The sequence below is a fragment of the Diachasma alloeum genome, unplaced genomic scaffold (assembly GCF_001412515.2).
Source record: "Diachasma alloeum isolate Michigan unplaced genomic scaffold, Dall2.0 Dall_scaffold_00210, whole genome shotgun sequence".
Taxonomy (NCBI): Eukaryota; Metazoa; Arthropoda; class Insecta; order Hymenoptera; family Braconidae; genus Diachasma; species Diachasma alloeum.
Window position 1 is genome coordinate 1018861 of NW_021680375.1, and position 26599 is coordinate 1045459.

The 26599-nt window shown below is 35.1% G+C and overlaps 1 protein-coding gene across 1 annotated transcript in view; it reads left to right on the forward strand.

Moving 5' to 3' along the window:
- The window catches only part of LOC107036567, a 45730-nt gene that overhangs the window by 2805 nt on the left and 16326 nt on the right, over positions 1–26599 (forward strand). Inside the window, exons 2-5 of the mRNA XM_015254605.1 lie at positions 10318–10444; positions 18773–18911; positions 19777–19859; positions 20742–20917. Coding sequence (XP_015110091.1) covers positions 10318–10444; positions 18773–18911; positions 19777–19859; positions 20742–20917 — 525 coding nt within the window. The remainder of the gene's footprint in view (positions 1–10317; positions 10445–18772; positions 18912–19776; positions 19860–20741; positions 20918–26599) is intronic.

Below are 26599 nucleotides of genomic sequence, written 5' to 3' on the forward strand. Positions count from 1 at the left end.
AGTTGAAGTTGGGGTTTTCAGTTTTTTTGAAGCGTTTTCTTTTTCTTGGGGGATTTGAGGATTCTTGAGGGGTTTGATGATCTTTGAGGTCAGCAATCAAGTATTTATGATTGGTGATTTTTTTGGGTTCTTTGAGTGAAGTTGAAGTTAGATTTATAATTTTTTTAGAGGGGTTTCTTTTTTCTTGGCGGTTTGTGGATTCTTGAAGGTTTTGATCATCTTTGGTGATAATTTGATGAGATAATTCAAGTATTTTTCGTCGATTATTTCTTTGGAAGGTTTTCTGAGAGGTTTTTCAGTGAAGTTGAAGTTGGGCGTTCAATTTTTTTAAGGGGTATTCTTTTATCTTGGAGAGACTTGAGGATTCTCCACAGTTTTTTTGATGATCTTTGGTGATGATTTGGGGTTATCAATCAAATATTTATGATTGATAATTTTTTAAGGGTTTCCGAGTGAAGTTGAATTGAAGTTGGGTTACCAGTTTTTTACTAGGTTTTCGTTTTTATTGTGGGGACTGGGTGATTCTCAACGGATTTTGGTGATCTTTGGTGATGATTTAGACTCATTAATAGTACTTGATTAATGATCCTAAGTGCATTAATCAACCATCTTTTTTGAGGGTTTAGGTGAAGTTGAAGTTGGATTTCTAATTTTTTTGAGGGGCTTTGATTTTGCTGAGGGGGACTTGAGAGACTTTTTCCCCATTTGGAACTGAATAAACTCCCAACAAAGTAAAATGTCATAAAATTTCATATCATTTCATTGCTAGACAAAAATCTCAATAAAAAATGTATTGACTTTCCCTCCACAATCACTCAGTATTATTCGTTATGTATTCGGCTAGATGTGAACGATTAGCTTACGCATGTTCAACGTTTGACAACGTTTCGTGTTCCACATTTATTCTCACTCCAATTATCTCTAAAACTGTTTTAGAGGGGAGAATATTGATTCCCAAAGTATTTTTATCACGCGTGAAAATTCCAATAATTTTTTCTTTAGTCTGTTTTTTTTTTCACAGGTTCGAAAATGTTGAGTCTGAAATACTTGTTTTTTTTAAAACTAATATGAGTAATTATTCTGAAGGAGCTGTGACATGTTCACTGTTTGAAATTTCACGTCAGTTTTGACTATTGGCCAGTTTTCAATGAATATCTTGGAATCCAAGGCAGATACCAAAATTTTTGTTATAATCTTTTTTGTAGAACTAATTAAGAGCTACAAAACATGTCATAACCAAAATTTCGCTATTTCCCTTAGATTCGGAGATATTCCTCAAAAACTCAGTTGAGGGCTAATTCTCAACTACGAGCTAGTTCTCAATGATTATTTCGGAATCTAAGGGAGATAGCAAAGTTTTTATTATGACCTTTTTTGTAGCTCTCAATTCGCTTTACAAAAAAGGGACTTATAAAAATTTCGCCATCTCCCTTAGATTCCGAGGTATTCCTCAAAAATTCAATTAAGAGCAAAGTCGACTTGAATAGTTTTACCTTCTACTGTGCTACTGAATTGTTGTGCGGATTTTTCTTGATTCTTGGAATTTAGTTTGCTATCCGTTGATTATATTTCTGAAAGAATAGCGATTTTAAGGGTTTTATTAAAGAAATACTTGGAATCAAAACAATTTATCAAGTGCTCCGACTATTTTGTTTGACTCTTCCGATTTTTCTTCCAATTCTTCTTCATTATTTAAGGCAATTGAATTGTTAAAAGCCCTGGGAACATTAACTTAACATTCACAAAAGTAAATCTCACAATTGCCACAATTCCTTAATTCCCAACTAACTTCGTTTCCCTCATTTTTCTTATTCCTGTTTTCGTCGTTCATTGTTTATTGTTTATCGTTTCATTGTTTCGAATTACCCTCAGTGTCTCAAACGAAGTCCGTGACACGTACGAGCTGATAGCAATTTTTGATTTTCTGACTGCATAAAGATATTCAGCATTTCTGCTTGAAAGTTTCGCCGTTTTTAAGGCGATTGCGATTTTAGGGGTTTTATTCCGGAAATACTTGGAATCAAAATGATTTGTCAAGTCTTCCTCCCATTGTTCTTCATTATTTAAGGCAATTCAATTGTTAACAGCCTTCGGAACATTAATTTAACATTCACTAAAATAAATCTCAAAATAATTGCCATAATTCCTTAAGGCTGATAGCCAAAAAAATTACAGAATTTTCCCGGAACATGAAAAAATTAGCTGAAAATGGCTGAACATCCTTAAAGACGATTCGTTCTACTCCACTGACTCCTATTTAAGTTTCTTCACTTGTGAGATATTCAACATTCAATACTTTACTAAAAATTGAATTGAAAAGGCAGACGAATATTTTTCAGACCAAAAGTCTCAATTATTTAATTGCAAACAACTCGAGAACGATTCATTTTCTGAGTAAATGTCAACAGATTTTTTTTTAGCTCAAAAAATTTCCAACAACAAATCTCTCTTGACTTTTCCTTCATAACCCAATAATTGCCGATAATTTTAGAAATGCCTCGTCATCAATTTCCCAATTACGTCAATATGACGTCAGAAGATCCACTTAATGAACGGTGTAAACAGCTCTAGCTGAATTTAATTGAAGATAAACAAAAAACATTGAGCCAAAACGCTCTCCATTCACGATTGCGTAAACACTTTCTGTCATGACGTTTAGTTGTGAGAAGCGTGACGTCGATCTGCGCACACCCACAATACGTATTCTCAACCCTTCAGCGCCATTGAACTAAGCGCGAGAGAGAGGAACAATCGATAGGAAAACTAAAAATACGAGAGCAAGGATGAATAAATTGTACTGATCGAGGGTAAACGGCGAAACCTTGAAGCAGAAATGCTGATATCTTTATGCAGTCAGAAATCAAAATTGCTATCAGCTCCCGCGTGTCACGGACTGCGTTTGAGACACTGAGAGTCATTCGAAACAATAAAACGATAAACAATAAACAGTGAACGACGAATTATGGCAATTATTTTGAGATTAATTTTAGTGATTGTTAAATTAATGTTCCGAAGGCTTTTGACAATTGAATTGCCTTAAATAATGAAGAACAATGGGAGGAAGACTTGACAAATCATTTTGATTCCAAGTATTTCCTGAATAAAACCCTTAAAATCGCAATCGCCTTAAAAACGGCGAAACCTTGAAGCAGAAATGCTGAATATCTTTATGCAGTCAGAAATCAAAATTGCTATCAGCTCCCGCGTGTCACGGACTGCGTTTGAGACACTGAGAGTCATTCGAAACAATAAAACGATAAACAATAAACAGTGAACGACGAATTATGGCAATTATTTTAAGATTTATTTTAGTGAATGTTAAATTAATGTTCCGAAGGCTTTTGACAATTGAATTGCCTTAAATAATGAAGAACAATGGGAGGAAGACTTGACAAATCATTTTGATTCCAAGTATTTCCTGAATAAAACCCTTAAAATCGCAATCGCCTTAAAAACGGCGAAACCTTGAAGCAGAAATGCTGAATATCTTTATGCAGTCAGAAATCAAAATTGCTATCAGCTCCCGCGTGTCACGGACTGCGTTTGAGACACTGAGAGTCATTCGAAACAATAAAACGATAAACAATAAACAGTGAACGACGAAAAGAGGAATAAAAAAAATAAGGAAAACGAAGTTAGTTGGGAATTAAGGATGTTTATCCAAAATCGCAAGTACTTTGAAAACATTGATTTTTTTTAAACTGAGAGATCAAGATATTCGCTTCACTTTTATAGAAATTTCAATCCACCAACCCAAGTTCATTATTTAAAAATGAAAAAGACAAAGTGCACCAAATGCATGCGTTAACATGCACTTATATGGGATAAAATCACTCAAATATTTCCTCTTTTTGCCCGGGTACCTCAGATTTTTCTCTGGCTATTGGATTCAGTATGATTTTACTACACATTACCTTCCATTTTTATCTCTATTTTTAGAGTCTTCTAGTAGGTGGATTATCAATTTGAACATAAATTTGATAAAAGCCCGTGTATAAGGTAAAATTAGTTTATTCATTTTGCCGAGACTTGCGATAATTTTTTTTAACGCTAGAAAAGTTAGTTTTATATGTTCTGCTGTCCGCCGAAAAAATTACAGAATTTTCCATGACCATAAAAAAAAACACATTTACCGACAATTTCCCGACACTGGCTAAACATCCTTAAGGAATTATGGCAATTATTTTGAGATTTATTTTAGTGAATGTTAAATTAATGTTCCCAGGGCTTTTAACAATTGAATTGCCTTAAATAACGAAGAATGGGAGGAAGATTTCACAAATCATTTTGATTCCAAGTATTTCCTGAATAAATCTCTTAAAATCGCAATCGCATGATAAAAAACACATTTACCAATCATCAAATTTGTCAATTAAATTGTACGAGAACAATTTGAACAAAATCATGAATATTCAGCGCCATTAAAATTACCTTTTGCCCAGAAGTATTACTTTTTTAAACATTGGTTAAACATTTTTTTAAATATTCGACTCTGAGTTTTCGGACATTTTACAATGATTTTATTTTTTAAACTTTGCAGGTTTGAATTTGAATCTCGATATTGAACCGTTAGAAAACATTTTAAAAATCTTTACGATTTAGGGAGATAGAAGAAGTTGAGTGTTTCATTTTTCTTTAATCTTTTTTTTGGCCAAAGGGTATTCATTTTTATTTCTTTTTTGTTTTGATTGCTCGGACGAATAGCTCCATCTGACGAATCCCAGTTAAGCGCATAGTCATTGGCCCAAATAATAATTGTCTGAAATATTCATAAATGCCGCCGCAGATAGTTTTATCACTGGGCGCGTGATTTATGATGCAACCGTCGAATTTTCTACGTTAAACACACGACTGACGATGCGAGTGACACATTTTTTCGTGATAACTAGCATCCGCGATACTTTTAGTGGCAATAAACACTAAAGCTCTTCATAGTGTCGTCATTTCAGTGCTCAACAGTAGGGGATTTGTTATCGCAGTTCCATTGCGGTTGCAGATAACAAAACAATATGTGTTTCAATTCCTTTTATCAGCACTTTCTTGAAAAAATGCTCATGTTTTTGATTTTTTTTTATTGTTTGCTCTGAAAGAAATGGAGAAGAATGGAGATTAGAGATTGGGGATTTAAAGTCATTCTCACGCGATAAGAAATCTTATTAAATTTTATTTCTTATGTTCTTTTCAGTTTTTTTATTCAGAAATAAAATTCTATGAATTTGTATTGATCCACTGTTTTGGAATCAAGTTTTCCGGATTATTTTCTGTAAAGGAAATGGAGAAGAGTGAAGATTAATCGTTTAAATTTCTTATTAAATTTTATTAAATCTTATTCTAAAATTTATTGAAATCTAAAATTCATCTAAAATTTAAGAAATCTTATTCAATTCTATTCGAAGTAATTCAATGGGACTATTTTATTCTGGAGAAATATAAAATAATGAATCATACATTCTGATTTGGTAGTTGAGAATTCAAATTTACATGAAATTATGATAAATCACATGCAGTTCGTTTGAGTCGTTGATGCAGTTGAAAAAACTTAAATTTTTCTCGTATTCTTTGCATTTTTGTTATTAAAAAAAAATTATATGAATTTTTATTGATCCATTGTTTTGGAATCAATTTTTTCGAATTCTTTTCTCTGAAAGAAAGGGAGAAGCAAAAACACGTCAATTTTCCTCATGTTCTTTCAATTTTTTTAATTCAGAAAAGAAATCTATGAATTTTTTTATTGATCAACTGTTGCTTTGAGTTCATTATCAAATGATAAAATGTTACATTAATTTCAGTTAAGGCCGTTTGCCAATTTTTTCCTGGAAGAAAGAACACGAAAAAAGTTCGAAATTGTGATTCAGTAATTTATGGACAAAATTCACGTAAAGTTATTATTATTGTCCCAGGCATTTTATTTGAGCAGTTGATGCAGTCGAAAAAAAAATTAACTTTGAAAAAACTTCGAAGGAATTTCTCAGAAATCCGTCCATTGTGGCTTTTAATTGAGTGGAAATTTCCTTCTAATTCATCTCCCCGATAAAACTTAGACAAAACAATCATAGATTTCATTAATTTCATTTCATTAACGTTTTTTATTTCTGCTTTTATCAAATTGAGAAAAAAATTGTATGGATTTTTATTCGTTCCTCACCGCGGGAATTCAATGGCAAATAGATAAGAAGTGCCATTGGTTTTTCTCAATGCCATTTGAATAGCAAACTCATGCATCTTCACGAGGTACGAGTCTAAAATATCAATTTTTTGCGGCTAGAGCAAAAGTAATGGATCATTCTGTGTCACTTTCAGTTCTCAAAATCTATGCGCGCGCGCTGATCTATTCATTTGTTGAACTGAAGAAATGGAATTCATTGAATTTCATTTTCTCATGAATACCTTATAAATATTGATAATGAATCAAAGAAAATTCGACTAATGATTGAAGTGAATAGCGAAGTAGAGTAAAAGAATCTATAAAGAATTTGTCATTTTCAATTAATTATCTTCAATTTTTTTAAATAATCGGTCTCCATAAACGGACAGAATTTATTAATTTCACCGATGATATATATACATGTGAAATATATATATTATATATAGATGACGTGAAAAAAAAATTTACCACTGAAGAATTTGAAATTATGTCACTGAAGAATTTGAAAATGCCACGTGTTTTTTTTGTGAATAACTTCGTGTCATATATTGACCAATCAGAATTAAGGATTAGCGGTCAGGCAATTTCGAGATATTTCGATATAAAATAACTTCACGTTTCTTTCATCTTTAGTGAATTCATCTTTAGTAAATAGGAATAGGGTCATTCCCTCCATCATCTCCAAGTTCAAACGTTAAAAGATCCTCATGCGCTCATTGTCAGTCGAGCGCATTTAAAATCTCGAGTAATGAAAATCCGAAAGAAAATGAAGGGAAAAATCGCTTCTGTCCTCTGAAAAAATCCTCGCCATCGAGAATAAGATGAGTTTTTCCAATCTTTTTATTCTCATTCACTCGTCCACAAAACAAAATTAAATCAAAGATGTGGGTCACCGTCCCGAATGCCCAGAGACCCCAGTGCACGCCACTGAAAATAATCCGAATAATTCTCCCGTGTCCTCCAATCCCCTCCAATTACCATAAAGCCCGACTGAAACGGCGGGACAAAAGTTTCGTGAGAGTTTCGGTTTACTTCCAGCGTTGGGAATTATTTTGTCGATTTTTGTTGATTTTTTTTGTTTTTTGAAAAGAAATCAGAAAATATTTCATTCAAGAAATATTTTTAGTTAGCGGTGGATGGGTGAATTTTTTTAGCCCAAGCAAGACTTGTTCGATAACTTGTTCGTTTTGCTAAAGAATGGAAGCTTTGCCATCGCGCAAATTTAAGGTGTCTCGTGTAAAAATTGAAAATAATGAAAAAAAAAAGGAAAATTCGTGGGAGAAATGTCTGAGTACCCAGAATCATTGAGAATTTTTGCGCGTTTTTTTCACATCTCAGTCTCAAGAAAAAAAATAATGAAATTTGGATGTTTTTGTAACCCCTCCAGCTATAACCTCCGAGGTTACCCCACTCTCAATTAGGCAAATTGCCATGGCACCCAAAAAAGTAATAAACTATTGCGGAAAAACTAGTGGGTGATAAATCAAATCTTTCTTGAGAACACGTATAAGTTTCAGATTTTTTTCCGATTTCATAAGAAAGTTATTTGAACAAATGATTCGGAAAATTATGAGTTTCGGGGCAATTACGCCCTCACGCGCAGGCGCGTGATTCGAATGTCAGTGAGCATCATGGGAAAGGCATGGGTTGGACCATGGAACTGAGAGAGAGAAAACACTCATCAGGTTTACCAACTCGAGACGCATTTTAATATTATTTCAATAATTAGAAAAACATCCAATAAAAAAAATGGACAATTTTCTCGGATTTACTCAAAAATCGATAACTTTTCTTGCATTTTCTATAACACCGGACAAATTCTTTTCATTCTCTGTTAAACTGGACAATTTTCTTCAATTGTTTTTGCAAAATGGACAATTTTCTCCCATTTCCCAGAAAATTACAGATTGTCAGCAAATTTTCTCTAAAACGAACAATTTTCCTCTATTTTTCATCCAAAAAATGCACAATTTTCTCCAATTTCATTCGAAATTCGTAGGTGATGAGAATAAAATCAATCAATCTGATAAATAAAATCAATATTCAAATGCACACTTGAATAGTTACTTGAAAATTGGAAAATTTCGTGCTCAGTGACTGAATCAGGGAACAATAAGACTTCCCTTTCGTTTCACCCCCCGGTGATCTGCACACGAAACACCTTAAGGGGAGACGGAACCCCTTTGTCTACATCAAATCTTAGAATTGTGTTTTCTCCTACAATTATTAATTTCTATCTATGAAATTACTTTATCGACTCGATTATCGCATTGTTGAGTCAATGAAGTAGTTTAATGAATAAAAAATAATAATTGCAGGAGAAAACTCAATTCTAAAGATTCATATAAACGCAGAGATTCCGTTCCGGTCTCCGCAGTTGCGATGGGCGCGCGGGTGAGTGGAGTGTGAAATAGTCAAGTTAGTGAGGTTAGTTTCGAGAGAGACGGGACATCAAACATGGCGTATGTTGGATAATGACAGACATCGCCAAAGTATTTTTATCATTAATTTATTGAACAAATCAACGATAAAACCCAATGGGACTTCGCGCCCATATTGTTTAGGGCTTAATATAGAACAATTTAGCTTCCTTTGCTGGCTAGCACATTGTCAACAGTGTGAGGGGTAGGGAACAAAGTAGCGTCCATAAAGGTTGTGTATAAGGCGCAATTTGAATAATTAATTAAACACGAACGAAACCATAAAAGTAGTTAGAATTGCTTTTACAAATACCTTGTTAACATTTTCGATTACTATATGATATATTTAATTCGCAAGCACATTGTCATATTTTACCCAAAAGTACTGCGGAGACCCCTTAAGAATGTCCAAGTATCTTTTACACTTGGTCCAGAGCACCTTTCAACAACGTAGACAGGGCAGAGACTCCACTAGCTCAAGGAGCCAGGCGTAAACAAAGTTACAGTTCGATGATAGAATTATTAAACGATGTGCGTTGTATCCTTGGCATTTGTGCGTTTAAATATCACGAGTAATTTTTATTCTCCCGCAGTGCCAGCGGATAAAACATCCAGTGACCTTCACTCCTGGCAAGTTTAAGGCTGCTCTAGAATTCTTACTTTAACAATTTCGATAGTGAAGTGGTAAAATATTCAAGTCGATTTAGCTTTTAGCTGAGTTTTCAAGAAATATCTCCGAATCTAAGGGAGATAGCACAATTCTTGTAATGACCTTTTTTGTAGAACTCAATCCGCTCTACAAAAAAGGTCATGACAAAAATTTTGCTATCTGCCTTAGATTCCGAGATAATCATTTAGAACTAGCCTTTATCGAGAATTAGCCCTTAGCTGGGTTTTTGAGGAATATCTCCGAATCTAACAGAGATAACGAAACATTCGTAATAACCTTTTGTGTAGAGTGAGTTGAGTGCTACAAAAAAGTTCATGATAAAAATTTTGCTATCTGCCTTAGATTCCGAGATATTAATTGAAAACCGATCAATAGTCGAGTTGACTTGAATCGTTTCCCTGATTTGCAGAATCGGAAACATTCGATTGTTTCATTGGAGCTGCATAAAAACGATGATCTTGGGTTTGTCATGATTCAGTGGTTTTTCAACCGTAAAATGAAACAAAAAATTGTTTTATTGGGCTTTGAAACATTGGGAAATGCGTTGAAAGTTTTAACTCTAAACCAATAAAGACTTTTTTTATTTATTATATTGCTTTGCGGTTGTGACGATTTTACAAAGGACTATAAACTTCCTTTTATCGTACGCTGGTGATTTTATGGAGTCAAATACCGAAGGAAATGAATTGTTACACGTGAAAGAGGTGAAGGATGAAGTAGTCTTCTTTTGATCTCTTAATGTCATTGAGAAATTCTTTGAAAAGAACTCAAGGTTTATTTTTAATGATCGGTTTTCTTATTTACGCTGATTTATTTATTTTCCATTTTATTCATAAATCGTAATGAATATTGCGGAATTTTCATGATCTCGGTGGTCGTCAGTATCCTGCGGAAACTTTGCAACGAGATGATGAATTGTACTACGTTAAAACATTCATTATGTTCTAGGAAATGAAGATGGAATGAAGATAGAATCGCTGGAATTTTCCATTCATTTTTATTTATGATAGAGCGAGTTCTTCGTTTTACTCACTTTTTCATCGATTTTGTTATTGAAATTGATGATGCAATTTGTGTTTCAGGTTGGAGGACACACGAGACTGTTGCTGCTCAATCAAAGCACTATTTGTAAACCTTTAAATCGTCGGGAACTCGATTTTTACCTAAACATTCCTCAGGATATACAAATGTTCGTTCCAAAGTTCAAAGGTAAATACGAAAAAATGATAATCTACTTCATTTACTATTTGAATATCCCGTCCTAGGAAAAAGCATCGAGCCTTTTTTCATTGGAATTTTTTTCAGTTATGAAGAGGTATTTTTTAGTATTATTTCACAGCAATAATTACCGAGATATTTTTTTATGTCATTGGGCCCGATATACCGCGATTTTAACCTCGCTTCGCTCGGTTAGATCGCGGTTTTCGGGCCCAACGACCTAAAATATCGTATGTCACACGGCGATAAAAGTATTATCTGACGAATGTGGGTTTATAATCCGAGCCGAAGGCGCCTGATGCCATAAGATACTATTTCGGGCAAAAATCAATTAGCAAAAAAATTGAATGACCAATTTCCATTTATAATTTTTTTTTTATCGTTATTTTACATCGCTTCGACACATTTAGGGTACAAGATCTATGCGCGCGCTCTCGCGCGCGCTGATCTATTCATTTGTTGAAATGAAGAAATGGAATTCATTGAATTTCATTTTCTCATGAATACCTTATAAATATTGACAATGAATCAAAGAGAATTCGACTAATGATTGAAGTGAACAGCCAAGTAGAGTAAAAGAATCTATAAAGAATTTTTCATTTTCAATTAATTATCTCCAATTTTTTTTAATAATCGGTCTCCATAAAAGGACAGAATTTATTAATTTCACCGATGATATATATATATATACACATGTGAAATATATACATTATATATATACATATGATGTGAAAAAAAAAATTTACCACTGAAGAATTTGAAAATGCCGCGTGTTTTTTTTGTGAATAGCTTCGTGTCACATATTGACCAATCAGAATTAAAGATTAGCGGTCAGGCAGTTTCGAGATATTTCGGTATAAAACAACTTCAAGTTTCTCTCATCTTTAGTAAAATAGGATATTGTGATGATGATCAAAGACTTTAAATGGTTAGATCGCACCATTCTACCCGGCCGGGATTTGAACTCGGAACCTTTTGCATGTGATGCAACGAACTTACCCACTGTGCCAAGCCACCGGGCCCATTTATAAATGTAGGACCACAATCATGAGGACACAGGATATTTATTTAATGGAATAAATGAACGTATATTTGAGTTAACATCGAATTTCAAAAAAATCATTGTTATGGGAGTTGAGTTAGTCTACATCTTCACGCGACATCTATCCGATCGCAAGGACTGACTCACTCTTTGTTCTCTCATTCGGGCAAACACTTTTTCTTCTCAATTCCAAAAAAACTTTCTCACTCGCACTCATTCTCAACCAATACACCCTTTGTTCCAAAAAATGGCCTCAGTGTTCGTCACACAGGCTACCGTCATTCATTCACCCAAGAACCGTTACAAACCAAACACGATCGTAATAAAACTGCCACACAACGTAAATACTTTTCATTTCAGACTTCACTCGGGCATACCCTAAAAACAACATTCTCTCCACAACGCCATATTTCCCAAAAGACTTGGTGTCTCTAATATTTAGTCTATAATAATGAATTCTTATTTTAAATATCTGGCGACACAGCGATATCTCATTCGTGAAATGGCTTGTTGAGCAGGGGCTGCAGCCCCCCAGTCGTCCCGAAGAATTCAATCTTTATCTCTGAATCTCTTTACATTGTTTCGCGTCATTGCTGACGCAAATGCAACGACAGAAAAATAAGAAACGATGGGGGAAATAATTGAGTCCAATGAAATAATTGATTATCACTCCTCCATTGATTTAGTCCACGTATTCAACATGTGCCAGTCAATTAAACAAGAATATATGAGTACATGTGTCAAGAGCGAATTCATTACTCGAAATCGATACTCAATCGACTCAACGTCATCGTGTTACTCTGTTCAGCCTTGAGATAATTATTTTCTCGATAAAAAAAAGTCAATATTTTTTTTCCTCTGGTTAAAAAATTCATCACGCGTTTTGTGTCGTTTTGGACTTGCAGATAGGAATATTTTTATTTTGATGTGACATTTATCGAGAGTATGTTTGTACGATCATTATCACTCTCTGGGAAATCGTCTGGTGACGATTTATGTTATCAGCTGTAATAGTTCTTCGATAAATTGAAAGAACCAAAAATTCACTGATTATTCTACGAATGGCTCGGGAGAAAGCGCTTCATCGGAATTCCTCCGCACTAATTGCAATATCTTTTTCATTCACACATTCTTCTAGTATACTTTTCATTTTTGTGAAACCAATTAACCCTTGATCACTCGTCCAATGAGCGTGGTGCCGCACGTTTTCTTTTTTTTATATTTTAGGGTTTTCCTCGACGCTTAAAAATTCTGAAAAAATCAGAGTTCCTAGTTCAATCTTTTTATTAAGCGTTGGCGTCGTTCGTCTTTTTCTCGGGAAATTTGTTTAGGTAAAAAACGAAAATCAATGTCGAACGGACGGAAAAGCGGCGCGGCGTCGCCCGGTGCGTGTGAGTCCCTGTCGATCCCTCGAGCGGCAGTGTTGCTATATTTGCTGCCACACTGGAAATGAGCGCATAGCGGTAAGCGCCAAGGTGGCAACAGCGTGCTCGGTTTAACCCAGCGGCGCTGCGTTAACCGTGCGACGGATGAAGGCTGGCGGCCGAGCGCGAGTGATCAAGGGTTAAGACCTGTCCTCACCGTATTTTTTAAAATTTTTATCCCTAAATTCCTCAGAAGTCCTCAGAATCCATGTCCATTATACCCGTAAACGGGTATAAAATAATCACGATCTTGTGGTCAGCCGAAAGGCCGTAATCTTCCACATTCCGGAAATTAAGTCTCGTGTGGGTGCTGTTTACGTCGGAATTATAATTAGTGTTTATTTCGAGAGTGGGATCCAGCCGCCATATTGGGAGATTTGCTCGTCATACGGTGATTTGGAACAGGAAAAGGGAGGTGCGGTATGTCCTCATTATTAGATACTGATCATCATTATTCCTCTCTGAGACATAATTACCGACATGTGAGATGTTATGATCTTTCATTTGACCCCTAAATCAGAATTTTTCATGTCTGTTCACGCCCGCAGTTAGTATGGGTATGGATTCTGGAGAATTTAGGAATACAGTCTGGTCATCAAACGCGTCCCTGCAATTTGGTCACCTGCGCGGGGCTCACCGCGCTTTATTTAGTCTTTAACGTTGCCGAATTCACTCTCCACTGCCCGGGCGCGTCTAGCGAGTTTCTGGCAACGTCGCGTTATGGGCAAATTCATTCATGTCATTAGGCCCGATAAACCGCGAACTAGGCCGCGATCTGAGGCCTCGCTTCGCTCGGTTAGATCGCGGTTTTCGGGCCCAACGACATAAAATATCGTATGTCACACGGCGATAGAAGCATTATGACATAAGATACTATTAACACGGGAAAAAATAATTCATTTGTTCGAAATGATTTGTTTTCTTTAGGAATTTTTGGTAATATCTTGTTCTAAAAACAACTATAATTTTTTAGACACTTCAATTGACCAAGTCAATTTTTTTTTTCAATTTTTTCGGTTAGTCAGACAATTGTAATTAAAGAAAAACGACGCGCGGCGGGGCTTCTCTCGTAGGGTGACGAATTTCGGGTTAAGAAAGAAAGAATGAATGGATGTACAAAAAATTCTGAGAGGATCGTTTTTGCAGACAGAAATATTTCCATCAAAAAACTAAAGATTCACCTTCTATAGAGAATTTTATGCTCCACCAAAAATATTCCTCAACTCATCATCGAGATAATTGAATAATTATTTAAATTGACAAGACACGCGGAAAGCTCAATAGTTTTTCCTCTCATTAAAAAAACTCAACACACGTTTTGTCTTTTTCTACTTGCAGGTAGGAATATTTTTATTTTGATATGGCATTTATCGAGAGTATGTTTATACGATCGTTATCACTCCCTGTGACATCGTCTGGTGACGATTAATGTTATCAGCTGTAATAGTTCTTCGATAAATTGAAAGAACCAAACATTTACTGATTATTCTGCGACTATCTAGGGGGCGATATTCTTCCGATTAATTGCGCTATTATCTCGATAAGGATTGGTTTTAGCAGAAAATGTCAAAAAACCTTTTTCGTTCGGAAATTCCTCGGCTACAAAAAATGTTCTCAGACGTTTTTCAATAAACCCAATAGTTCCGAAGATATTTACGAAATAATACACAGTAAAGTTTCGATGGCACCATCTCCTACTCTACATCAGTTGCTTACGAAATTGATTGCCACATGAAATCTCCCTCGATCACACCACGGAAACTTACACCGTTGGATGATGTAATTTCTGAAGTGATAGTTTTGTTTGAGTAGTTATTATCGCTGTTTCATAGTAGCAACTAACAAGCAAGAGACACAGTCATCTCGGTAAATTTATTTTGGAGTTTCTTCTTGTTTGTTTATCAGTCAGTCGTTTGGACTTTGTTGATTGTCTTCCTAGACAAGTGCTTGAACATTATCGTAGGTGATAAAATAATCTCAGTTGTAATCACGATTCTGATATAATCAATTCCCCGCGTTTAATTAGTCTCTTGATTCTACGGTGAAGCGATGAAAGAGACATTTTTGCAGGATTTCTGGAACTATTGGGTTTAGGGGAAAATAACTGGCGAGTTGAGTCCGTAATTGTTTTAAGGTATTTATGCCGGGGTGGGCATGTAGGAGGTGAGACGGAGGGGAGTCTATTGTTCTCTCGCAGAAAACCAATCGCTGGACAAAAAAAACGATTTTTCAATTACAAATTTTCCATCTATTTCGACCATTTTTGTGTTCGAAATATTTTTTTAATAACTTCTCGCTTTTTTCTCACATATTTCAAGCCTTATTTTTCTAGCTTGTCTTTTGGATAATTGGAAAATAATTAATATGGATAGAAAAAGTGACGTCGTGCAGTTCGAGGTAGAAGTTGGCAGCACTGATTCACTCAGCTGTTATGTTTAGAGATGCAAATGCGTCATATGACGGTCATGTGGCGTTTATGACGGCTGTCACAATTCCCCCTCCCCCTCCTGTGACCGTCGCGACGTGTCAAGAAAAAATGAAAACTTAATTTTTTTCTCGGTCAATTTTCAGTTGAATTCCTTTTGTATTGGCCTAATCCGCATTTTGAAATGGAAATCACGTTTTTTTTCCATCCATATAGATGAAACTATTTTGTTTTATTCATGACCGTCACAAATTGGAAATTAGTTATGACCGTCATTATGCAACTATATAGATGGTTTGACAACAATTTGGTTACAAATGATTTGTGACAATCATTTGTAGTTGGAAAATTTGTACGTCACATGACTATTTTTCATAAGTTTTTTAATTATCCCTTCTAAACAATTCTCCTAGGCCACTTGGATTATTTTTTTATGTTCCTCCATGAAAGCTCTACCCAAATGCGAAATTTCAGGAAAATGGCGATTTTTTTCTATTTTCAATATTTTTTTTCCGAATTCCCATAAGAGCCCGTGTTAAAATGCCTTTTTTAGAAAAATTCCTGTTTCACCCATTCTCCTAGGCTATCTGGGATTTTGCATGGGAGTTTTGAAAAAATCAAAAAATGTATTTAAAAAATCATCAATTTCTTGACTTTTTTTCAGATCCGATCAATTAGCCCCTCATGTATAGATATTCCAAATTTTTATTTTTTTCCTCATTGAAGTAGTTTTGAAGAAAATTGCGAGCTAATAAAAAACATTTGCTAGTTAGTACTTTTTTTAAAACAAATTTTTGAAAAATCACCCCTGAAAAAAAGGCGTTATCCCCCCTATTTCATTATTTCCAAAAAATTTTATCACCAATCGGTAGCAAATTGTTTAAAGATTTTTGCGAGTTAAGAAAAAATCGTCAATGCACTCCTATTATTGGGTAAATTAACAATTCCAATTTCAACTGAAAACCAGAGTTGATGACCAGAGTTTGTAGCAGAGATGTCAGACAAGATATGAATGTTTTTTTGGGCTCAAATGAAAGAGCGGGTCGAGAAATGACGTGCTAGAGCCTCTAAACATGACAAATGTCTCTAAAGATGATATCTGTTTTCAATTGAAAAGCAGAGTTGTGACATCATTGTCTAGGAGGACAATGGGGTCTAGGAGTATGTATAGAACATTGGGGTCTAGGAGTCTCCCCTGCTTCAACACCATCTTTCGAGGTCCTAGCACGCCATTTCTCGACCAGCCCTTTCGTTTGAGCCCAAAAAAACATTCATATCTTGTCTGACATCTCTGTTACAAACTCTGGTCATCAACTCTGGTTTTCAGTTGAAATTGGAATTGTTAATTTACACAATAATAGGATTGCATTGACGACTTTTTCTTAACTCGCAAAAATCTTCAAACAATTTACTATCGATTGGTGATAAAATTTTTTGGAAATAATGAAATAGAGGGGATAACGCCTTTTTTTCAGAGGTGATTTTTCAAAAATTTATTTTAAAAAAAGTACTGACTTGCAAATGTATTTTATTAGCTCGCAATATTCTTCAAAACTACTTCAATGAGGAAAAAAATAAAAATTTGGAATATCTATACATGAGGGGCTAATTGATCGGATCTCTTTTTTTCGACCTCCCCTGACCACGCCATAAATACCTCAAGCGTTTTGGGACACCCTGTATATATTTAGAATATTGTTATTAATGTTTAGTGTGGGCAATTCATACAAGAAAGTGGAAGAGGCAAATGAACGTCATTTATATTCCATTAGGAATGGATATAAATAAAGAAAAATTCTGACGTAGGAGATCTCCTTTGTCTTCCACGAGATAAAGAGACTTTTCCAGACAAAGAGAATGGGGCTTATAAATAAGCAGCCGTGATGAGATGATTATTTACTCTGTGAAGCCATTTTCAAGCGTCCTCCTGACGCTTGGAAAGCTCTTAAAACGCTGAGGATATCATTTGAGAGAACCGGAAACGTGATATCAACGACTTTTTACGGAATTGGAGGGACGAATTTACATGGAACGAATGCAGATTCATCCAATTATTCGCCTCAATCTGCTTAGCATTTGATGAATCGGATTAGATGATGAATTGGATTAGAATATTATGAAAATTGAATGGTTTTAGAAAATGCTATGAAAACAATTCTTGATCAAATTTCTGATTTAAGGGTGCCAAGTGAATTTGAAAAAAGATTCAAAAAAAATTTTTTTTTCCCTCCATCATTGGAGAAATATGTATTCATCCATCCGACGAAATTTCAAACCCGCAACCGAAACTAGAAATCGAGAAAATAAATGCGGAAAATCCTCTATTTCGCGTGACGAACCTCGAGAAAGCATGGGATCAAATGGGTACGGCGGGTTGAAATATCTCTCTTATTCACCCCAGTACCCCATTGTTTTTTGTCGCCATCACATTGAACACATCATTCCCCATATCTTCAAATTTTTTCAAATTTTTCTTGAGTTCCTAGGGGGTTGAAACGTTCAATTTAATCAAAACTCCATAAGAGGCCGTGTATAAGACTGATTTTGTTTATTTAATTTCTCGATATCCATAAGTTATAAAATTTTAAAATTGTCACCGATGTTCACCATCTGTCTAATACTATTAATTTTAAAAATTATAACTTTATTGGTGAATGTCAATTTTCAAGGTCATCGCCAAATTCACTTGGCACTCTTAATTTGAATTCATGTTATTTGAAAATCATTGATGCAAGTATTGTTGAGCCTTATCCATCGACGTTGATTAAAATTTAATTCACATAGAAATTATGAGAATTTTCGAATGTTTTTGCGCACGCGGAGCGCACTATTAACACTTTACGTACTAGTAATAGAATATACTAATTCCTTTCTATATTAGAAAAATCCAAATCAACTTTTGGTGATGAAAATTTGGTACTCGAAAATTAAGGGTCAGACACCAAAGGTCACAAGGGTTAGATTAAAGGTCACAAGGATCAGATTAAAGGTCAAAAGAGTCAGCATAAGGGTCTATGTAAGGGTCATGTGGATTAAAATAAGGGTCATATGGAGCTCTTTCTATGTTAGAAAAATCTAAATCGACTTTTGGTGACGAAAATTTGGTACCCCAAAATTAAGGGTCACGAGAGTTAGATTATGGGTCGCAAAGATCAGATTAAGGGTCGCAAGGGGGAGAATAAGGGTTTATGTAAGAGTCATGGGGGTAAAATAAGGGTCATGAGGGTCAGACACTAAGGGTCACAAGGGTCAGAATAAGGGTCCAAATAAGCGTTATGGGGGTCAAAATAAGGGTCATGAGAGTCATATGGGGGTTGGCGAGCGGAGCGAGTAGTCTATTCTAAATTCCAGAAACTTTTTATCCTGCGTCACCTCAATGAACTTCCACTTTACCTCATTGAAACAATAATTTTAAAAAATAATTGCAGGTGTTATCTCAGCGTCAAGTAGTGGTGGCGAGGTAGATAAACGTTACAGTCCAAGTTTCCGTGACCCTGACACACCAACCCACCAGCCTCAGACGCCAGCGAAATCCTCAGCAAAGCGTAAACGCGACGATGTTCTCAGGTAAAATCTAAATTTCCACGAGTCCCCACGTCTAATCCATTTGTTTCTGTTTCAATTTAATTTAATTTAATCACCAATCAACTTATTATGCATTTATCAATGAATAATCGTGCTACAAGCCCAGTGTTACGGGTTATAACTTTTTTCTTATTTAAAAATGCAAAAAAAAAAATGCACAAAAAACCTGTAAAAAAAATAGGAAAATAACGTCAACTTGCAGTAGGGGCACAGGTTTTATCCACCGACCGGCACGACTGCTATCACGCACACGACCGGTGGCTCTCGTGGTGGCCAGAGTGATGATGTTCAGACAATGGCGATTACCGGCAATTAAAACGGCCGCTTTATATCCCTTGGGTACAAATGAAAAAAATTATTTTATAAATCTGACAAAGATAATCAACAAAATGTCGCGTTTTTCCTTCATTTTTTTTTTAGTTCATTTCATATTTTTTTTCAAATTAGTTTTTCAAAGTTCATTGGTTCATCATTAAATCATCTATCATCTACTGAATTTTCAAAATTTTTCTCATCAACTTTCAGTATTTTTTTGTTATCGATTTGTTTTTTTCTCTTGATTCATTGGTGAGCAACTCTGTTGATGATGAATCAATCGAATCAAATTGACTTATCATGTGAAAATTCATTTTTTGAATTCATTGAAGAAGTTCAGACTTTTTTGTTTTACATTAATTGATAAATAATAAATTATGAAATTACGAAATTGTTTGAAAGTTTCTAACGAGAAGATGAGCGTATAATATGATACGTGTAAAATTCATTTGTAATTTTAATTGTAAATAATTATTTTTATGGAGATTTCCTTGGGGGATCGGTGATTAATGGATTATTGGGGTATTTTCAGGATGAAAATTCATAGAAAAAATAGTACGACTGACGTACTCAAGCCGGGAAATCATCTGGAGCCAAGTGCATCGAATAAACAATGTATCCTTTTTATCGAAGATTTTTTCAATATTTTTTTTCTTGAATTTATATGTGACAGGTGTATTAATTATGCGAATTTCTTGGTGAGGACTTTTGGTAAAATTTTCCTAGCAAAAAGTCAAATTTTTAATTTAAGGCCCGGGTGTACGACCTTTCGAATGTTATCTGGATTTTTTTTCGCTGGATTTACACATCGCTGAGTTTATGTTCTCTCCTCATTCGAAACTCCCGAAGATTTTTCATATATTTCTTATATCGAGACGACAATATTAATAATTTTTCCTAATTTCATCCACAGTTCTCTTTTCAAGTAATATGAAATATTTCATCTATAATTCAATTGATTAGATTAGGGCGATTACACTTTTCTTTTTCCATTCCATTGAAATTCGCATCACATTTTCCTTTTTCCCCCGCTGGTTCTCCCCCTGGGCCTTCCTCTGAACTTCGGATTTTGCTGCTTTATTTTCTTTTCAATTAATCCATTGAGAAAATCTTCTCCCGTCAAAACTTCTCAATAATTTTCCATTCTACTGAATGGAAAATTGTTATTCTCATCAGTTCTTCCAATAATGAAAAAAATAGTTGATGATAAAATTTTTTCATCACGCTGTGACGAAAAGTGAACTTTTTGGCACGCTCCGCGTGCCTAAAAGTCCAAGTTCAATTTCCGCCACATTGTGATGACAAATATTGTTCGTAACTCGTGAAAAAATGTTTTTTGCACTCGTTACGAAATATACTATTTTTTGCTTGAATTGCATCAAACAGTCGTTTTTCTAGATAATTGAACGTGAAGTCCTGCTCAGACTGACTAGAACAATGACTAAACATTAATAACTGACAGTAATGATGGACTTCCTTGACTTGTAATTCAATCAGATTTTTTATTACTGGAGAATATTACATCACGGTACACTCACCCGTGCATACTGGACCTGAAGATGGGCACGAGGCAGCACGGAGATGACGCATCAGCGGAAAAACGCAGTAAGCAGATTGCTAAGTGTGCAGCCAGCACCTCGGCATCACTGGGTGTCAGATTATGTGGAATGCAGGTAAATTCATGTGGAAATCATTATCCCCACGTTTATCTCACATTTCAATCATCCAAGACTCATCGATCAACATAATTATCGTCATCTCATTAATTTCTTCATTGATTTCACTGTCGGCAATTATTCAATTTTTTACTGTATTGAGGATGATGGTTCTGAATTAGAAATTGAATTGAGGTCGACCGTCAGCTTTTTGCCATCGATTTTCCTTGTTATGGAATGGAAAAATTCAGTAGCGAAGCAGTAAAATGGTCTTTTTTTTTTTTTTTTGTCAAACTCCCTTACTTGATTATTTGATTAAGTCTATTTCATGTTACAAGGAGGGGTAACGGAGGTGATCTTTCTTTGTGCTCCTGCGGCCCCCAGGGACCTTTAAGGTCATAAGGGCCAATTCGTAAGCGCGAAACCTACAGGTTCATACAGCCGTCAATAATGATAGTAATGTTGATAGTCCAGTATCTTCAAATCTAAGAGACATAACGAAATTTTCGTAATGACATTTTTTATAGTGCGAATTGAGGGCTTCAGAAAAGGTCATGAGAAAAATTTTGCTGTCTCTCTTAGATTCCGAGATATTCATTCAAAACCGGTCATTAGTCAAAATCAACTCAATCGATTTTGTCTATTGGTCAGTTTTTAATGAATATCTCCGGATCTAAGGCAGATGGTAAAAATTTCGTCATAACCTTTTTTGTAAAGCTGATTAACATCTACCGAAAAGGTCATGACTAAAATTTCGCTATCTCCCTTAGATTCGGAGATATTCCTCGAAAACTCAACTAAAAGCTGAGTCCACTTATAGTTTTATCGCTTCGGTAGTGAATTGTTATTTCATTGGGAAAGAAAAGTACTGAGTGAGTACAAAAATTACTATTACACTATTTAGTAAGTATTCTTGAAACTTCGACGATTTTTTACAGAGAATTCCCTGTCCTGGGGCGGTTAAAAATTGCTAACAAAAAGTGTCGTTCAACTCCTCATAAGGACGTAATTTCATCTTTATCAAGATAAAATAATTATAAATGAAAGGGAGACCGTCGTGAAATTGGAAATCTCCTGGATTTCGTAACCATGAATCTGAATAATTCAGAATCTGAAATCTCAGAGAAGTGAAGGACAAACAAACTCCGGGAAATTTCAAGGTGTTTTCAAGTACCAATAAGGGCCAAAGCCTTAAAAATCGTTCAGGTGCCTAAATTTCTAGTCGATTGAGCTCAAAATTAATTATCAAGTTGAAACTAGCGAAAGATTCGACAGCAGAAGATTTGTCTTAGGCTAATCTATACTGGGAGAAAAACAAACACGTTGTCAACCAAGTCTTGTTTGGGCCAACAAAATCGCTAGTTGAAAATTGCCAAAAAAGAATTTGTTTGGTTCGAATTTGAAAGTCTCAAACATGAATAATTGTTCTGCTTTCGACAGCAACGAAATATTTGGCTCAGGAGGCGGATAATTCACACCAGACGGTGCCTTTCAGGATGACAATATCTCATACAGAGGAAAATTTATCAACAAATATTTTATCCCCAAGTTACAAGATTGCTATCATATCATTATTATTGTTTCATTTAAGGGTTCATTTGTTGTCTGTGATTATTAGACAGCCGAAANTATAATTGATGGTATTTATTTAATTCGCACTCGGATATGTAAAATGAGGAATACCTCCATTTGACTATATACCGCACAGAGCACTTGACAAATACGTCTGAACGCTACGGTGTCTCAAGCGAGAATCCCCATGAATATCTCGGAATCTAAGACAGATGGCAAAATTTTTGTCCCGACCTTTTTTGTAGCCCTCAACTCACTCTATACNTACCAATAAGGGCCAAAGCCTTAAAAATCGTTCAGGTGCCTAAATTTCTAGTCGATTGAGCTCAAAATTAATTATCAAGTTGAAACTAGCGAAAGATTCGACAGCAGAAGATTTGTCTTAGGCTAATCTATACTGGGAGAAAAACAAACACGTTGTCAACCAAGTCTTGTTTGGGCCAACAAAATCGCTAGTTGAAAATTGCCAAAAAAGAATTTGTTTGGTTCGAATTTGAAAGTCTCAAACATGAATAATTGTTCTGCTTTCGACAGCAACGAAATATTTGGCTCAGGAGGCGGATAATTCACACCAGACGGTGCCTTTCAGGATGACNACTCACTCTATACAAAAGGTTATTACAAAAATTTCGTTATCTCCCTTAGATTCGGAGATATTTCTCGAAAACTCAGCTGAAAGCTAAATCGATTTGAACCGTTTTACCGCTTCGCTACTGACNTTCATTTGTTGTCTGTGATTATTAGACAGTCGAAACGAACAACTACTATCCCTTGTTTCGCATAAAACAAAGATTTTTCGGGAGCAAAATACGTATGGGAGTATCGAATAACGAAGGAGTAGTGCTAGAAGTGACATTTCTTGCGTCTACAGAGAATGCAGTTTTTTTTCAACTACCAAATCTATTTTTGCGACAAAAATGTTTCATTTCGGCGCACTCCTGCATGTTTGGCCCAAAAAAATCCTTTTTTGATAATTTTCAAAAAAATATTTTCTTGGCACAAGTAAGACTTGTTTGAGAACTTTGTCGTTTTTCTCTCAGTGTAGGGGGGTACAAATGTTTTCAAGTAATGTACAAACTTTTTCGCGCTTAAAAAACACTTGTACACATGATTATTTGACTCTCCCACACTTAAATATCCTCTAAATTGAATTTTCCACTGAAGAATATTCTGCTTGTTTCAGCTTCATAATTAATTCACAGTTTTCTTGAATATCCATATAAGCCGTAGGAATTCCATGTCTCACATCCCTATCCATGTTTCAGTAGCAAAGCGGTAAAACAATTCAAGTCAATTTAGCCCTAATCTCCCTTTTCGAGGAATATCTCCGAACCTAAGGGAGATAACGAAATTTTCGTAATGACCTTTTTTGTAGAACAATTTGAGGGCTACAGAAAAGGTTATTACAAAAATTTCGTTATCTCCGTTAGATTCGAAGATATTCATTGAAAACGATTCAAGCCGATTTTCACTATTGGTCGGTTTTCCATGAATATCTCGGAATCTAAGACAGATGGCAAAATTTTTGTCCCGACCTTTTTTGTAGCCCTCAACTCACTCTATACAAAAGGTTATTACAAAAATTTCGTTATCTCCCTTAGATTCGGAGATATTTCTCGAAAACTCAGCTGAAAGCTAAATCGATTTGAACCGTTTTACCGCTTCGCTACTGACTTTATATTCAGAATAAGTTGAATAACAAGAAATTGAAAAATGTATCTGATTTACGGTGACAAATGGCGGCCTGTCACCCAATATCATGCAGGGGGCAGACTGATTTCGTAAATCTTTTCCCACACTGCACACAGACATTTATTACGGAAAAGGCTCTTTGAAAAAAGTTGTAATATTTTGGAGAATTTTTTAATCACACTTTTATCACATAAAAATGGCAGATGACTACATACCACTGTTTTGAAAATTGAGATACCTAGCTGTCACTTGCCATGAGGAGTTAGTGTTTTGTTATCCACGATGGAAAATGACAGCTAATAGATAATTTGCGACAGCGAATCAGATATTTGTAATTTCCACTTTTTTCAACTCATTTTGAATCTCAATTAAAAGCGCCCTTTGAAAAAGTTCAGAATTTTTTCTATTTTTTTTCATCATTCTATCATAATTTTTGGGAATTTCTACATGATGTACCACTCAATTGACAATTTTGGATTACGAAAGATAAAAAAAATCCAGATAACATTCGAAAAATAGTACACCCGGGCCTTAAACTGAGAAATAATTTGTATTGCCACTTTCTCTATTATTCTACTCTAGACAAAAATAACTCAAGTATAGAGTTGAGTTAAAATGATTTTTTCTGGCGTAGAAGTTGATTCAATGCAATGTAATCACATTCTCTTGCTACTGAAATGATTGTATTTGTCTATGTGAACGTCTCGGAAGCATCTCAACGCCTCTAGAATGTGTGACGTTGCTACACTGTTGCAGCTCTCTTGCATCATCATTCACCAAAGATAAAACGTGGTTCAGACACCTCTGTGAGCTAAGGGACTGTTTTCCGGGGGTAAACGTTGAACCTGCGACAACTAAGAATAATTTAACTGACTCGAAACGCACAGGCACTCGTCCAGAGGAATCATAATCAATTTGGGATGATGACACATCGACCATTATTATCATTTACTTTCTGAGTAAATTAAAAGGTTGAGATGATCGAAGAATAGAAAAATCTCCATGCTCGTTTACTAATCAAATTAATTTCCAGTTGCACTGAAATTTCGGGAACTTTTTGCCTAAATAATGAAACTATTGAAAATCAGTTTTGATTTACTCATTCATTTAGTGAATAAAATGAAGTGGAGAAAAATAGAAGAATAATTCAGTAGCGAAGTGGTGAAAGCGGTCAAGTCAATTTTGAATATTGGCCGGTTTTCAATGAATATCTCGGAATCTAAGGGAGATAGCAAATTTGTTGTTATGACCTTTTTTGTAGAGTCGATTGAGAGCTACAACAAATGTAAGTACGAACATTTCGCTATCTCTCTTAGATTCGGAGATATTCATCAAAAACTCGACTGGGAGATGAGTCGACTTGAACGGTTTTAGCACTTCGCTACTGAATTAAACTACGTATTTGGGATGGCTACGTGTCGAATTTTGAATAAAGAGCATTTATGGAGTCTCATGTGAATATTCAGCATAGAATAATAACCTCGTATGAAGAATGAAGAATATTTATCGATCTGAAGTTTAAAAATTGGAGAAAAATTGTGCATTTTTTGGATGAAATATGGAAGAAAATTGTTTGGCTTAGAGGAAATTTCCTGAAATTCTGTAATTTTCTGGAAAATATGAGAAAATTTTCCATTTTGCAAAAACAATTGAAGAAAATTGTCCGGTTTAATGGAAAATGAAAGGAATTCATCCGGTGTTATAGAAAATGCAAGAGAAGTTATCGATTTTTGAGTAAATCCGAGAAAATTGTCCACTTTTTTATTGGATGTTTTTCTAATTATTGAAATAATATTAAAATGCATCTCGAGTTGGTAAACCTGTCGAGTGTTTTCTCTCTCTCAGTTCCATGGTCCAACCCATACCTTTCTCATGATGCTCAATGACATTCGAAACACGCGCCTGCGCGTGAAGGCGTAATTGCCCCGAAATTCATAATTTTCCGAATCATTTGTTCAAATAACTTTCTTATGAAATCGGAAAAAAATCTGAAACTTATACGTGTTCTCAAGAAAGATTTGATCTATCACCCACTAGTTTTTCTTCAATAGTTCATTATTTTTTTGGGTGCCATGGAAATTTCCCCAATTGAGAGTGGGGTAACCTCGGAGGTTATAGCTGGCGGGGCTACAAAAATATGCAAATTTCATTATTTTTTTTCTCGAGACTGAGACCTGAAAAAAATGTGCAAAAATTCTCAATGATCCAGCATACTCAGACATTTCTCCCATGAATTTTCCAATTTTTTTCCTCACTTTGACATTTCACACGAGACACCTTAAGATCTTCGAAATCTCAAAATGAGGATTTTTTTCGGGGGCAGAAACTGTGCCATGGAAATTTCCCTAATTGAGAGTGGGGTAACCTCGGAGGTTATAGCTGGAGGGGTTACAAAAACCTCCAAATTTCATCATTTTTTTTCTCGACACTGAGACC